The sequence below is a fragment of the Lissotriton helveticus genome, chromosome 2_1 (assembly GCF_964261635.1).
Source record: "Lissotriton helveticus chromosome 2_1, aLisHel1.1, whole genome shotgun sequence".
Classification (NCBI taxonomy): domain Eukaryota; kingdom Metazoa; phylum Chordata; class Amphibia; order Caudata; family Salamandridae; genus Lissotriton; species Lissotriton helveticus.
Genome location: NC_136059.1, coordinates 1,515,202,719 through 1,515,217,468, shown reverse-complemented (window position 1 = coordinate 1,515,217,468; position 14,750 = coordinate 1,515,202,719). Strand labels below are relative to the sequence as shown.

Here is a 14,750-nt window from a genome sequence, read left to right as displayed (position 1 = left end):
TCAGGTTTCTTTCCAATGCGTCACGTGTGTCTCTATATATCTGGATACCTATGTATTTGAAGGTGATCTGTTCTACCCTGCGCCATGCCGAATGGCAACACAGGCAGGTTGCAATTATTAGAAAAGTAATATGCAATTGATTTCAAGGCATTTAAGTGTAGTCCCGATATGGAGCCAAATCAGGTTAAGAGATCCGTCAGTGGGTGTAAGTCCATTTGTATCATCGGCGTATAGAGATACTGAGTGTGTGACTGGGCCTATAGGTTCCCATTGTTTGGCATATATGTTGGGCAAGGGGCTCTAATGCTAATACATATAAGAGCGGCGATAGGGGGCAGCCTTGACGCGTCCATCGGAATATCTGATAGGTGAGGGAAATATTACGACCTGTTTTTGCTCGTACTTTGGGCATGTTATAATAACTTTATCTATTCAAACAGGACCGCAGAGGGAAGGATGAGACACGGGTCGGCCTCCACTCAACAATCATAAATACACAAAAACCCGGTCTCTAAGGCAAATTATTTACAAATGGAAAGTGTATGAATGACTTCAACTTTTTGAAAACTGCAAAAACTCCTCTTTTTTCTTTCATATATGGTAGTTTGCAACACTTTTATAGCCATTCATTTAAAACCCTTTTTCAATAGACAGTCCTCGAGATGGCAATTAGTGACTGAAATATAGTTAACACGCTTCTCAATACATTCAGTACACAATATTTTTGAATAAGCAGAAAGCACCAATTACTGTGAAAAAAGTGCAAAGGACAAAATGACCCCTCACTGGCGCACCACCAACTGGGTAACTGGTAGGCACTTGCCAGATAAGCCCACTATTCTCATCATTGGTAGTCATTTTGTCCCAAAGAAAAAGTGTCCAAACAAAATTAAAAGGTGTGGGTGCAATGGAATAGCGAGAAATCGCACTTCACGTTGTGACAAAAAAAGTGATTAAAATTGGCAGACACACTTTTATCGCAATTACTTTATTATTCACTAAGTGTGACCTGTCAAATTGAAAATAGGCCGGTTGCTATTCATGCATACCGATACCAAATGCCAACATGTTTCTTTGCCACAAATTTTTGGCAAATTTTTCAGGGCCAGACACTTTGTCACAGCACCAGTGTTGGACACACCATTCAAGTTGACCTCAATCAGCTTCTGTCTCTCATACCAGCTTATGAGGTAAAAGTATAGTGAACAAACTCCTCATGTGAGTCCTCCTATGTGATTGACCCTTCAGTTGTTGTGTCAATCAACTGGGGCCTCACGGAGCGTTAATTGACACAACGACTGAAGGGTCAATCACATAGGAGGACTCACATAAGCTGCTATGAGAGACAGAAGCTGATTGAGGTCAACTTGAATGGCATGTTGGTTTGCGGGCCCTCCAGGGAGGGCCACTATTCGCAGGTTGTTCTGGTTAGACCTCCCCACTGCATCATCTGCTCGGGCCTGGAGAGATTCTATTTGTTGGTGCAGTTATAGAAGCTTTGTATCATGTTCTTTCACCTTAGGCGCTACTGAGTCCAGTGTCATTTCAGAAGTCTTGACCCTGTCTGATAATTTCCTGTGGTCATCGTTGAGCAAATTTAGTTCAGTGGAGATGGTTCCCAACTGTTGGCAAGGGCTGATCTGCACTCCCGTATCTCCTGCAGTATCATGTCTAATTTATCTATGGGGGGGTTTGAAACATCACACCCACCCAGTACAGACTACATGGAGGAAGCCTCAGAGGGTGAGGATCGGGACCGGGCTCTCACCAACGACGCCTCCACTTTAGATTTCGTGCTCGCCATTATCAGCGGTAGCCCAGCTCTGGGGAGAATGGGGTTCACGGTCCAGTTGGCAGGCCCACTCACCACCTGCGCAGTGAGTTAAGGTCTGTGCCAGTTGTGCCGCTCTCTGATGACTGTTACAGGCTCTTTTGTAGGCAGCACGTCGCAGGTCAATTGGGGGTCAACTGGGGCCGCTCTCAAGATCGGCTGGTATTTACCCCACAGTCTTAGCAGAGCAGTTAATCTCGTCTCGACGGTCCAGTCTTTATCGGTAGTTTGTTGTGCGCACCACTGTAGGGCTCAGTCGCTATAGGCCTCTCCCTGTCGTTATCACAATCTCAAATGGGCCCTTCACCCCCTCCTCGCATTCTGGGCCCTCTGCCGGCAACACTCGGAGGGCCTGTAGCTGCATGTATATGCTAGGTGGCTACACCTCCAAGGCCTACCCGCTCTGCAGTGTGCGCGTAAGACTCACAAGCAGCCAGAATGCAAGCCAAGGGGGGAATAGGCATCTGCCGGCCCCACCCAGCTCCAGGTACTATTCCGGCAGCAGTCACAATGCCCAGTAGGTCGGTGATTTAGTCTCCTTGGTCGGGAGCAAACAACAGCATTGATCTGCCCCCTCGATCCCCTCAAGGGATCCGCAGCTGGTAAATTGTGGAGGGGGAGAGGAGCAAGGAAGGACGGATCAATCTGGACTGCGACAAGTGTCAGTCGGGTCGCCGCTGCAGGCCCCTCTCCCCGAGCATCCCCTGACTGCACCGACCTGTGAGTCTCCTGTGGGCCAGCAGGGACTCCCTCCAAAGTTCCGCGCACTTCATGCGGTTGTTGAAGCTCTTGTCATTCAGGCTGCCTCTAGAAGCAGCCATGGAACCCTCTGGCAGTAGTTTCTTCCACTAGACGACGCCGACCTCAGTGAAGGCTGACATTCAAGCCGGGACTTTGCAGGCCTCAATGTTGCATGTAGGCTCACAACCCCTCTGGAGGGCTCTGTACTGCCGGCCACTTTGTTACTGGTTTTGATCTGCTCCGCAGGGCACATATGTAGTAAGTGTTGCTCTGGTAGTCATTAGTCCCTCCAGGAACAGTATTTTACAGGGATATGTGGCTGATTATCGCCCAGGGCCCGGACTTGTCGCTTATGCGACCTCCATCTTAGGCTGCTAGCCACGCCCCATGTGTCAAATGTGTTAAATTCATAATTATGTGAAAAACACCACAGTTGCAAAATCACACAATTTCTGTGACCCTTGTTCTGGCTTTAAATACTATGTGCAATGTTTTAGGTCTTGGCTAGACAGCGCATGTGCTGTCTGTCTGAAAGAGGCATGGTATTTACAATGGGCTTCAACCCGCCCAAACACTTACCATTTGTAAGCTACTTCATCGCTCTCATATCATGAGTTCCCATTGGTCCATAGCATGAATGCGTCATTCCTCTTCCTCTGTTTGGCCATCCCCCAGCGCATGGACTAAGTACGCGTGTCCATCCCTACTTTTTATGTAAAGATAACCATCCCGGGATGGTTCATTCCAAGAGGTGAAATGCCTCAGCTGTAGTGAAGGCAGAGAGTCCTGGACGGCGAAACCAAGGGACGAGCAGACAGCGAAACCAGCCTTCTTGGCTGGGTGCGGCTTGCCTGAAAGAAATGTAAATGTGCACAACTGGTCAATCTGCAAAGGTGAAGGGAGCTCGGAAGCCGGTATTGGATTAATGGAATCACTTGACACTTACTGATGACGCAGATTTATTCTTTTTGAGTGGAATTGGAAAGGGGTTGCCAGCTGAGTGGTGAAGTGTATGCTTTTTAAAGGAGCATAACACAGTCTACTTCTTCAATCAAGATACAATTCCGTGGCTCTCTGGTTACAGACACAGACCTCTACAGTGCATTATCTATTAGAGGTTTCATAAAGTACGATAGTGCATTTCCCACTGATTAACTTAACTTACATTTATTTTACATTTAAGCTGTGTGGTGTTGAAGATGAAAGTCCGAAAAACTTTATAAGTATTTGGGGGCTCATTACGATGGCAGAACGATCACCGGGCCGGCAGTAGCGATCGTTCCACCATCACATTGGGATGTACCCATCGCCATATTAGGATGGCGGTGGGTATCGCAGCGGACGGAAAGTCATTCCGCCGCTTTTCCGCCTGTGGCTATCGCACTGATTGCCTGGGGGCGGAGCAGGGCCACTAATATGGTGGCGGTGCGTAGCAGGCACCTTCCGCCATATTAGGATGTGTCCTGGTAGAGGATGCCGCCATGGAAAGGCTGGCAGGGATTAGGTTTGGGGGCCCGTTGTGTAGGTGCACTGGGGGGGTACCCATGGTAGCCCCTGCATTTCCTTGCACAAGGTGACCGGCACCGCGTGGTGCCTGCCACCTTGTGAATGGAAATGCACATCATGGTATTTTAACATTGCGAACGGTGCTGCAGCCAGCAGGACTGTCCTCAAGGTTAACGGGCCAGGATGCGCCCACACTAGTGGTGGGCGCATCCTAATTGGGCTGGTGGGACCACCGCATGTCTGGCGGGCGGTCCCAGCACCGCTATGATGGCGGGCGGACTAATGTCCGCCCGCCATCATAATGAACCCCTTTGTTTTTTTAGCCATGCCTTTGCCTCGCCCCCAAGTTTAGCCGCCTGCCCCTGTCGCACAGCATCACTGTTCCCTTTCTTTTTTAATGCACTTCAACCGCTGCCACAAATGAATGTTTTTTTTTCTCTTTCATGAGTTAATAAGACCATTACACAGTCTATTTCATGATCCTTGGAAGTTAAGTACTGTGGGAGCTGCTCTGCAGAAGGGTTGTTTGTTTCCAGCTTGTGCCTTGCTTTTGAATTTCCGTGCGCAGACATCTTTACTTCGTGGTTGTTACACCAAGAGAGCTACACTTGGTCATTTTTGCTGTCTGGATAGATGTACTGGTTGTGACCGATTTTGAAATTTACCTAGTCTATTTATATACTTGGTCACATAGTTGTGAACTTGATTTGTGTCAGAGAGAAAGACAGCTGCTTGGAAGTCATGGTATAAAAAATGTGTTAGCATATGATATTTATTTCAAATGTGCCAGGAAAGGAGACCGAGATAACTTATCTTGCTGATTTGCTAAATCGCGCTACTTACTTCATCTGTCTTGAGTTCATTACATTTACAAGCTCCTTCGCAGAGGCTTTTCACTTGTGCATTTATTTATTCTATTATTTTGGCAGCAGCTTGGTCAAAAGGTCACAATATTGATGGAGAAATACGCAACACTTATCCCACAACTGGGTCCGAGACAAAAAAAGGTCTGCTGTTGGTGGCTGGTCGCGCACCAGGGAATTGGTCAGGCCAAGGAGCAGCTGTGGGAGCTTGTTGAGCACCTTGTTTCAGTCAGAGGCGGCTCCTCCACCAAGACGGAGGAGCTTTCCCCCACTGCCTTTCGGCATGCCAAAAAAGTAAAAATAAAATGATAACGCAATGTCATTATTTTATTTTTCTGTGCTAAGGCAGTTTTGTGGGGCGGGGCTAGGCTGGGCAGCAGGGAGAGGAGTAGTGGCACCATCCTAAGAGCGCATGAATAGTTTGCCGGCCTTCTGGGGCTGCCCAAACATTAATACACACTTTGCATGTTCTCCACCTAGTCTGCATTACTGCCTGGGTGAAGAACATGCCCAGGCTCCCATTACCCTTCAGAGCACCGAACCACAGTACTCAGACCTATCACAATGCTGCACTGCAGCGTTGTAATTGGCTTTGGGGAGCCTGGGTGCTTCCTGTTCCAACAGAAGCCAAGAAGAGGACGTAGAGGACGGACGAGAGGCAACGGCCAGCCAGCTGGCCGGCAGGTAACTGATCTTCTAAGAAATAAATATTACACCCTCCCCCCCCTTGACCACCTTCCACGCCCCACTACTGGTTCGCAGGAGCAGCCACAACTGGTTTCTGTGTTTTGAAGAGCTGCTCCTTGTGTGCTCTTGCCCAAATATTTTATTTCACCAAAACCATTTTCTTCATTATCACGCACAAAATCGCTTTCAAGTATGTGAGTTCAGAATACAATGCAGTGTGCTCTTGCCAAAATGTTTTATTTCATCAAAACATTCTTATTCATGATTGCTATTAAAAGCGATTTCAAATATGTTAGTTCAGAAAACAGCGCAGCCTGGCTCATAGTGCTTCTATACTTGACTTTCAGCCATGCTGAACAGCAGCTGTGCTGGCTCCTATCACACAGAAAAGGGGTCCGAGGAGATTTAGAGTCCCGCAAGGGCTAACTCCCCAACCTCTAAGTCTACCAATATCAATCACAGTGGTGTAAAAACAAGAAAGTGTGTAAGGATATCATGTGGCTGACATGTTTCAGTCTAATAACCCTCACAAAGAGGTGTAGCGGCTTTCTTCAGGACCTACCCATAAGTGCTGATGCTCAATGTGCTTAATCAAAACAGTGGTGTAAAAGTAAGAAAGTGTGTAAGGATACACCTCTTCGTGAGGGTTATTAGGCTGAAACATGTTGACCACGTACTTACACTGACTGCTGGTATATATGTCTCCAGCGAGTGCCCTGTTTTTAATCCTGGCTTAGGGATGCATGAATAAAGGGTTATTGCGTATCGTATAGCCAGTTTAATCATGACTTTCACTTGCTCTGCTGCCCTCACTACCGTGAGCTCATCACTGTGGTATTTAGCATACCACTCATTTACAATAAAACATCCCTGAGCTCCTCCCTCTCAGTGAGGGGGTTGTAGCCCGTACCGTGACTAGGTATCTCAGTATGAAGAGATCCCTAATGATGAAGCATGCCACCTTTGGTGGGTGAGGGAATTTGTCCTTTTAAAGGAATTGCCCTTCGTAGCTAGGTCTTCATTTGTAACAGCTGTATGTTTCTTAGACCCAAGAGTTTCTCTGACTACTATGCCATGGTGCAGGGAATCTCAGGCGTGATTGCTGGTCTCATGCTTAACGGGAATGACACCAAGCCAAAGTCAGAGGGACAACATTTTATTTGTCGGTTCTGTCCCAAACTCTGCCTTACATGAAAGCACAGAAACCTTATTTTGTGTTTGATAAATTAAGATGACTACAAGAACGTTTGAAACTGCATTGTTATAACATTGAGGGAGACAATAGAAAGAGGGCCCTGTGTGCTTCATTCAGCGATGTGTAGGTTTTGTCTAAAGACCGCTCTTGGATGTCTGTTTGCAAAAGACCTCTTGTGGACCACACCAAAAACTTACAGTGGTTTAGAGCCCCCCTGCCCCCCCATTGCTTACCATTGTTTGGTCTTATTGTCGCTCTCATTTGTTTACTTTCTATTGCATGTCTTGCCTTACTTTTCTTGTGCTTGTTCTGCCCCTGGAGCATAGCCTCTTTACGGTCCTTTTTATCGGCTGACTTGTATGCTTCCACTGCTCACATTTAGAGAAATATTTTATCTTGTTCATTATGCACTGCATGAAAGTGCACATTTATATTTATCTTGTGTGTGTCTTAAGTCCCTTTCCAATACCCAGTCTACCGTTTCGTATACTTCATCAGCTCTTCTGTTTCTTGACTTTGTGAATCTATACCTCTTTCAATTACATTTTTAGAAGCTTGTTATTATACGTTTTAGGGCTAAAATTCTTCCCACATTCTCATTGTACTCAAAGCATTCAAGACTATTTTGGAACATGACATTAGTAGCTTTGTTTTATGAAGCATCTTAATAGTGATAGGTTTACTACATATATTCTCCTGACGTGTCACCAAGAGGAGTGTTGCTGTTAGATGCTCTTACTCCTGTTTATTTTTTTTACCTTAGTGATAGTAAATTTAAGAGTTTCCTCTAGAATTACTGCCTTCTAGTAGTTCCACAATAACTGGACTAAGATTGAAAACTCAGACATCTGTGATCATTCTAGAGATATTTATTTGTATATAGGTGGTGCCAACAATCTAAGAGCCCAAAAAACTTCAGAATATGTTGGGGAGCTGCCCGGCAATATCTCATGCAAGAATGGCTTCAAGTGTTTCTAGAGTCTTTATCTGGTTGAATCGTTAAATTAATAACCCCACGAATGACTAAGGGACCTCCCATGTAGAGAGGTCAAGCAATAATTATTGAAAAATTGTGGGATCATCATTGCTGGGAGCATATATGTTACATAATGTAAAGAAGAGGACTATTTAAAAAGTTTCGCAATTATCCATATGCCCTGAATATTAGATTTAAGCGTGTGACACTGCCAAGTACGAACTTTAGCCAACAAGGCAAAACCCCAATTAAACACTTCTTGTTCACTGACTCCAACAATTGTAAAACCTAATTGGCTAAATTTACCCTAGTCGAGTTTTGTGAGATGTGTTTCATGAAGGCACAAGATTTTAACGGCAGAAAGTATTCCAACCCTCCTCTTGAATTTTCCATAGTTTATTTGTAGGACATAAGCCGTTTATATATTTCATGTTTGAATTCTTAAGCAGCTTGAAGGAGTACTTCCATTTTGTTGGTTGAACATTTTACTTTAGGAAATGTAACTTGGTGTTTTCTGCTATTCATACTACTCATCATCTGCCAATGTCCAGTTTCTCCAATGTCAATTCCCCCTATCCAAGGGAAAACCCTTCCTGGCCCATACCTAGGGGTGTTTCTGTCCATTCTGACATTTATTCGCTTATTTATCCCAAGTGACAATCACAAGAAAAATGTCACCCCACACCCTGCAAAAACCTAATAAAAAAATCCAGGCTTGAGCCAAGATTGTCTTGTTTTTTTTCCATATAAGTCACTCCACATCTTATGTGCCTCCCTGTGTCCATTTATCTAAAAGTGATTGGGCCCTTGGGTCTGGGGTGCAAATAAAAGTATGCATATTATGTATGAGTTTTAATTTTTGCAGACTTTTGGAGAAAGACCGGAGTTCCCATAGTTTGGAAAGTGGACATCACCTTCCGTAGTCTCCAGCTGCTTTCCATCATGGTGTGATAGAAATGAGATCTGATAAAGAATGTATGACCACCTTTTTTAATTGGCTTGGAAGGTTATACTGCCTAGTAGATAAGTGGGTGAAAATCTTGAATTAGCCTCTGTGGTCCTCCAATTTGAAAACTAAATTTGATGGAAATTACTAGACGTACTAGAATTTCTGTTAGTAACCTGCGTGGTAGTTGCAAATAATTTGGCAGTCTGATACCATTGCAAGACATCCTCCTCATCCTGGAAAATAAGATTGTGATCTACTATATGAGATCTTGTGGTAAGACACTGTTTTCTCCATGGGAGCCCACCCAGCAGACAGTGTGTCCACTCTGCGTTACCACTTTATCACCAGATTTTTGCCTTCATCATCAGGTTCCACCTCTGTATCGAAGCCTCATTCGAGTATAAGTTAAAAAAAAGCTCAGCTGTTTCTAGGGGGTGAGGGTAGTCTTTGAATGGGCAGGATTGTTTGATAGGCACTGAAAGTTATTTTGGGTCAAGTCTTTGTGAAATATGAAGTCCTGTTTCTCTCTCTTGGGCATCAACCTTATTGGCTATGATGTTTGGCTGAAGCAGACAGTGGCAGTGTCTGCTTGGGGGCATAACTCTCTTTTGAAGGAGGTACAGACGTGGGCTTACAACGCAATTGGCTTATGTTATTCATTTTTAAAGGCATCACCTGCTCTAATCCTTTTGCTGTTCTCCCGTCCCGGCTGCTGTGCCGTTTGTGCGGAGGGTGGGAACAGATTACTCCTCACTTCCGCTCTTGTGCTTCACTTCCCCTGGAGACACAGAAGTCAGCACTCTAGTTGTGCCGGCTCGGCGTCTATTTTAGACCCATGCAGGCGCGGACGCTGGCTGAAGCAGACAGTGGAAGGTTCTGCTTGAGGTCATAACTCTCTTTTGAAGGAGGTACAGACGGGGGTGGGGCTTATGAAGCAATTGGCTTATGTTATTCATTTTTAAAGACATCATAGTGATTTTTAACAAGTTGTATGTTTTAACCTGCTCATTTTAAACTTGTTCCTTCTGCTATACTTTAACGCTGGGTCCCAGTGCTTTCACTTACCTGCTCTAATCCTTCCGCTGTTCACCCGTCCCGGTACGTCAACGCTTATTTGCCGTTTGTGCTGAGGGCGGGAACAGATTACTCCTCACTTCCTCTCTTGCATTTCACTTCCGCTGGGGTATAACACAATGGGGTAACCCAGTGTCCCTCAGAGCCTGGGTAAATATATAGCATACTACAGTGGCCCTGTCAGGGAGCAACAATCGCTTTGCTGGTAAATACAAATCATTAGAACTCTGGATACTTATATTTACTTAAAGAGTCCAGCAGAATGAATTGGCGCGTGCAACAAAGCTGGGGAAACGGAAGTCAGCACTCTAGTTGTGCCGGCTGGGCTTCTATTGTAGATGCATGCATGCACCGATGCGCCATAAGGAAAGCCCGTCTGCGGCCGGCCGGGGCTAGGGGCCAGAACCCCTGGTTATTTTAGGGAAAAACAACGCCTAATATACTCCAGGATCCAGTTACATGATCTGTGCCTCCCTGTTCCTGATATTTGTAAACACAGCATTGCCATGGAGGATACTCTCTTGAATTGTACCTATTGTACATATAAAGCTAACACCTGCAAGGGGAGGGCAGGGGACTAGGCTGAAGCTCAACTTAATGCTGATTAACTGCAGGTCCCTTAGCAAACACAAATATGAAATACATGATTGTATATTAGACAATTACCTGGATGTTTATTCCTCACGGAAATGTGGCTGAATGGGGATGCCGCTCCTGAGATATTGGAAGCCCTCCCCCAGGACTATGGTATCCTTAGATTGGATCGCCAGGCCAAACGAGAGGTATAGCCATGATTTATCAATTCTCTTTACATTGCACTTTTGACATGGCCAACATAGAGAGCTGTGAAGGTGTCTTCTTTTCGATCACAGCAGCAGGTAATCAAATTGTGATGGGCTTCCTGATTTACCAACTGCCCGGTCCGGCCACCAACTTCATGCCTAGTTTAGTGAAGCAAATGATTCAACCTGCAATACGCTATAAGAATATGATAGTCCTAGGTGATTTTAAGCTCAATGTCTACGTCAGGAACTTGATGTGCTGCAGTTAACACTAAAATCTACCTACCCTACTCACCAACAAAGGCATATATTGGACCCTATCTTTAGTAACTGTGCAGAGTCGGCAACTGAACCCCCTAGGGCAGTCCCATGGTCTGACCACCACCTTGTTGCATTCTCTATCCCGTTAACTAATATTTCCCCTCCAGCCTCTAAAGGATCAAGAACTCCACATAGAAGATGGTCTAGATTTACCCCGGAAAATTTCACTCTTGCCCTGCAGCAGAACTACCATTCTCTAGGAGAAGATATTAATGTGGCATGTTGCTACATGGATAAGTGGGTTAAGGAAGGCTTGGACATGGTGGCGCCCTGGACCAACCGCTCCCCGTGTAGGCGTACCAAATCTGCACCATGGTTCTATGAAATGTTAAGCTCAGCAAAAAAGGCTTGTATGTGCCTGGTGCGCATATGGAGGACTGAGGAGAATAAGATTTTGTATAAACTGAAGTTAAAGCATTATCACTCTCGCATCAAAAAAACTTGTGCGGCCTATTACAAGGATATAATAGAGCAGGTTGAGAGCTCTACCAAAGAATTATTCGGCATTTTAAAAGATTTATCTTCACTGGCGAGAACAGCGGAGTCTTGCAACAGAATTGAAGACTTTTTTGCGGAAAAGGTCGCTAAAATATACGAGACCTTTCCGGCTGAGGCCCGGGATGGGAGGAGTTGCCAGGCTGAATGCATTACAGGGACTGATGTGACTAACCCACCCTCACTTGCTGACCTTACAGCTATAGCTGCTAGTATTTAATCTGGCTCTCCAACCGATCCTACGTCACCTAAGATCATGAGAGCAGGCCTGGAGACCCTACTACCATATATACGTTGACTCCTTGAGCTCTCCTTCTCTGAGGGTGTGGTCCCTAAATCCTGGAAACAGGTAATCGTCCTACCTCTGCTCAAAAAGCCTGGAGCTGACCCCAGCCGGCCGGATTTCACTTCTACCTTAATTTTTTAAGATAGCAGAAAAAGTGGTGAACCTAAAGCTAGTCGCACACATGAACCAGCAAAACTTATTGCACCCCTCAAAATCAGGTTTCAGAGCGACATACACTACAGGGTCAGTGTTACTCATTGCCACCGTGTCCATTCATAGGCGCGCAGATGAAGGACAGACCGCGGCCTGGTCCTGTTGGACCTAAGTGCGGCCTTTGATACGGTCTCCCACCATCTACTCTTACAATGTCTTAGAGCAGGAGGGTTGGATAATGTCGCACTGAAATGGATGGCTTCCTTCCTGCAGGACAGGAGCTTCCAGGTGGCACAGCGTCCACACATTTCTAAAAGCATAGCTCTGTCTCAAGAGGTCCCTCAGTGCTTCGTCCTGAGCCCCACCCTTTTTAATTTATATGTCGCACCCCTGGCCGAGATTGTGGAGCGACATGGCATCACCATTGTGTCATAGGCAGATTACACGCAACTGGTTGTATCACTGAGTCTCATCGTGCTTGAAGGATTGGCCTCCTGGATGACAAACAAATGCCTTAAACTAAATGGCAGTAAAACGGATATCCAGGTGGCGGGGAAAGCCCCACCATTTGGTCCTTGGCATGGTGGCTTCAGACATTAGGTCCTACACCCACACCGAGTAAAGAGGTCAAAAACCTAGGAATATGGCTTGATTCCAACCTATGCTTTAACACCTTGAACGCTATGGGGATTTTTCTCCTGTGCTGGAATTTTGCAGATACCACTATTCATGACGAGCTGGGCTCGTCATTAGCGTAGCAGGAGGCTACTGCATGACGAGCCCAGCTCGTCATGAGCATGGAAGGGGTTAAGGCTTAGACCCGGAAGGTGGCAGGGAAGTGTTTCAGTATTTTGAAGACGCTACGAAAAACTCTGGATGTACTTCCCACTCCAGCAAGGAAAACCCTTGTCCATCCCTTAGTAACATCTCAACTGGACTATGGAAATGTTCCTTACCTAGGAGTAACTAAAAAATACCTGCATAGGTTGCAATGCGTCCAGAACGCGGCTGCCCACATGGTTCTGAAATTACCCAGGAGAGCTTCTACGGGGAAGGCTCTTGACGACCTGCATTGGCTACCAGTGAGGAAGAGAGTCCTTTTTAAATCTTTATGCATTATCCACCTGAGTTTACAGGGCGAAGGCCCTAAATATCAGCATGGCCTACTCTCTCCATACACCCCCTCTCGCCAGCTCAGTTCAGCCGAGACCCATCTGGTTAAAGTCCCTAAGATTCATTAAGTCAGAATGGGGGCTCGGTCTTTCAGCTATCTGGCAGCGAAGAACTGGAATGCTCTCCCTCTTTTCGCCCGTTCGGAATCTTCCGAAGTTCTTTTCCGAAACAAATTGAAAACATGGCTGGTATAGGTCTTCTCTGTCCCTTTTCCATGTAGAGTTCTGCTCAGCGCGGGGACACACTTTTTAGTATAACCATGCGCTTTATAAATGTCATTATTATTATTGTCATTATTATTTTCAAAAAATTAAACCAGCCTTCTATGTTGCCATCTCGGAGGAGGATAGAAGAGACTGATATTGAATCTGACTTGGCAAGTACTTATTTCTACCTTGCTTTTTCTGCAGCTGGTAAGGTAGATCCTGGGTTGAGGAGCGACTGAGGGAGCAATCCTCTAAGCCCTTCCCCAGGTGCCACCATAGGAAGCTAGAGGGCCAATTTCTCAGCTAGTGGGGCGTTGTATGAGCAGATTTTTAGTGGGTATTCATAAGGGGACCACTGCTCCCATATTCTCTAGCAACAAATGGCTTTGTGCTCTCTATAGACTGGCGATTTGTGCCCCCAATGGCCATATTCATCTGCATTTTCCTTTGTCAGACAGATGTGCAAATCCAGATGAGGAGTCGCAGGAAAGAAAAGGTCGAAGCCAAGGAGAGAACCCACTCACAGCTCCAGGAAGTGAGTCAAGGAGGCTAATAAAAAACAAAGACATTGGGGGCATAAATAATGTTGTGGCTTGCTGTTTTTTTCTCTCATAAAGTAGTCCTCATGGTAAAATAGCAAGGAAATGGAGTGCAGGGTGTAGTGCTCACATATACTCCACCCCGAAAGCACTTCAAGCTGCCATCACGGCCATGCCCCCTATGATACCTTGTTTTCAATCTCAACTGCAGTATAACATATATAAACCTTTTGACATTTTGAGTCTATGCAACCGAACATTTAACAAGGAGCTGACTGGCTTTATTTACTTTATTTACTTAAGTATTTTATATCACACCAACATTCCACATTTCTGCCACTTCAGAGCACCTTCCAATACAGTTGTGTAACTGGTGGTGGATACAATTTGGTAGTTATGCCTTACGTATAATCGTTAGTATTCTCAGCCAATGGATGAGGTTTGAAAGGAATCATGCTGGTGATAGAATAAAGGTTGGTAATATAGTGTTGATGCAGAAGTCACAGTATATATAGTTTCTACTGGTAGGTTACTTTTGGAGACTAGCCATCTTCGATTCTGTGTCTGTAGGCTTCTGTTCTCAGTTCTGTCATTGACTAACAGTTTCCTTTGAGCAGCTTCCCAAAAACTAGATAATGTGACTATTTTATACCTTGTTCAAATGTGTTTGCCAAATACCAGTAGTACCAGTAATACCAGCTATTTTGATGCTGAGTCTGCGTAGAATTTGTTGTAATGTCTCCTCACCTTTTAGATATAACATGACGTACTCGCATGCGGGAAGCAAACTCTTCCTGCTGTCTGTGAAAGTTGACTCCTCATCTTTCACAGACAGTGTGATGGGCGTGCATAAGAGATGGAGGAGGTACCACCCCATGAATGCCAAGTCTGGAAGAAAAGTGGAAGCACTGACCTTGATTCACACATGATACATACCTGTGACCTCCCACCAGAAAAGTAATTTGGTGTTGTG

The 14,750-nt window shown here is 45.4% G+C and overlaps 1 protein-coding gene across 3 annotated transcripts in view; it reads left to right on the top strand.

Moving 5' to 3' along the window:
• The window catches only part of LOC144819829 (uncharacterized), a 254,736-nt gene that overhangs the window by 178,320 nt on the left and 61,666 nt on the right, over positions 1-14,750 (top strand). For 2 of the 3 annotated variants that reach the window (XM_078677556.1, XM_078677554.1), the window contains one exon: positions 13,693-13,773. The exons of the other annotated variant lie outside the window; for it this stretch is intronic. In XM_078677556.1, the coding sequence (XP_078533682.1) occupies positions 13,693-13,773 (81 nt within the window). The remainder of the gene's footprint in view (positions 1-13,692; positions 13,774-14,750) is intronic. 3 annotated transcript variants of the gene reach the window in all.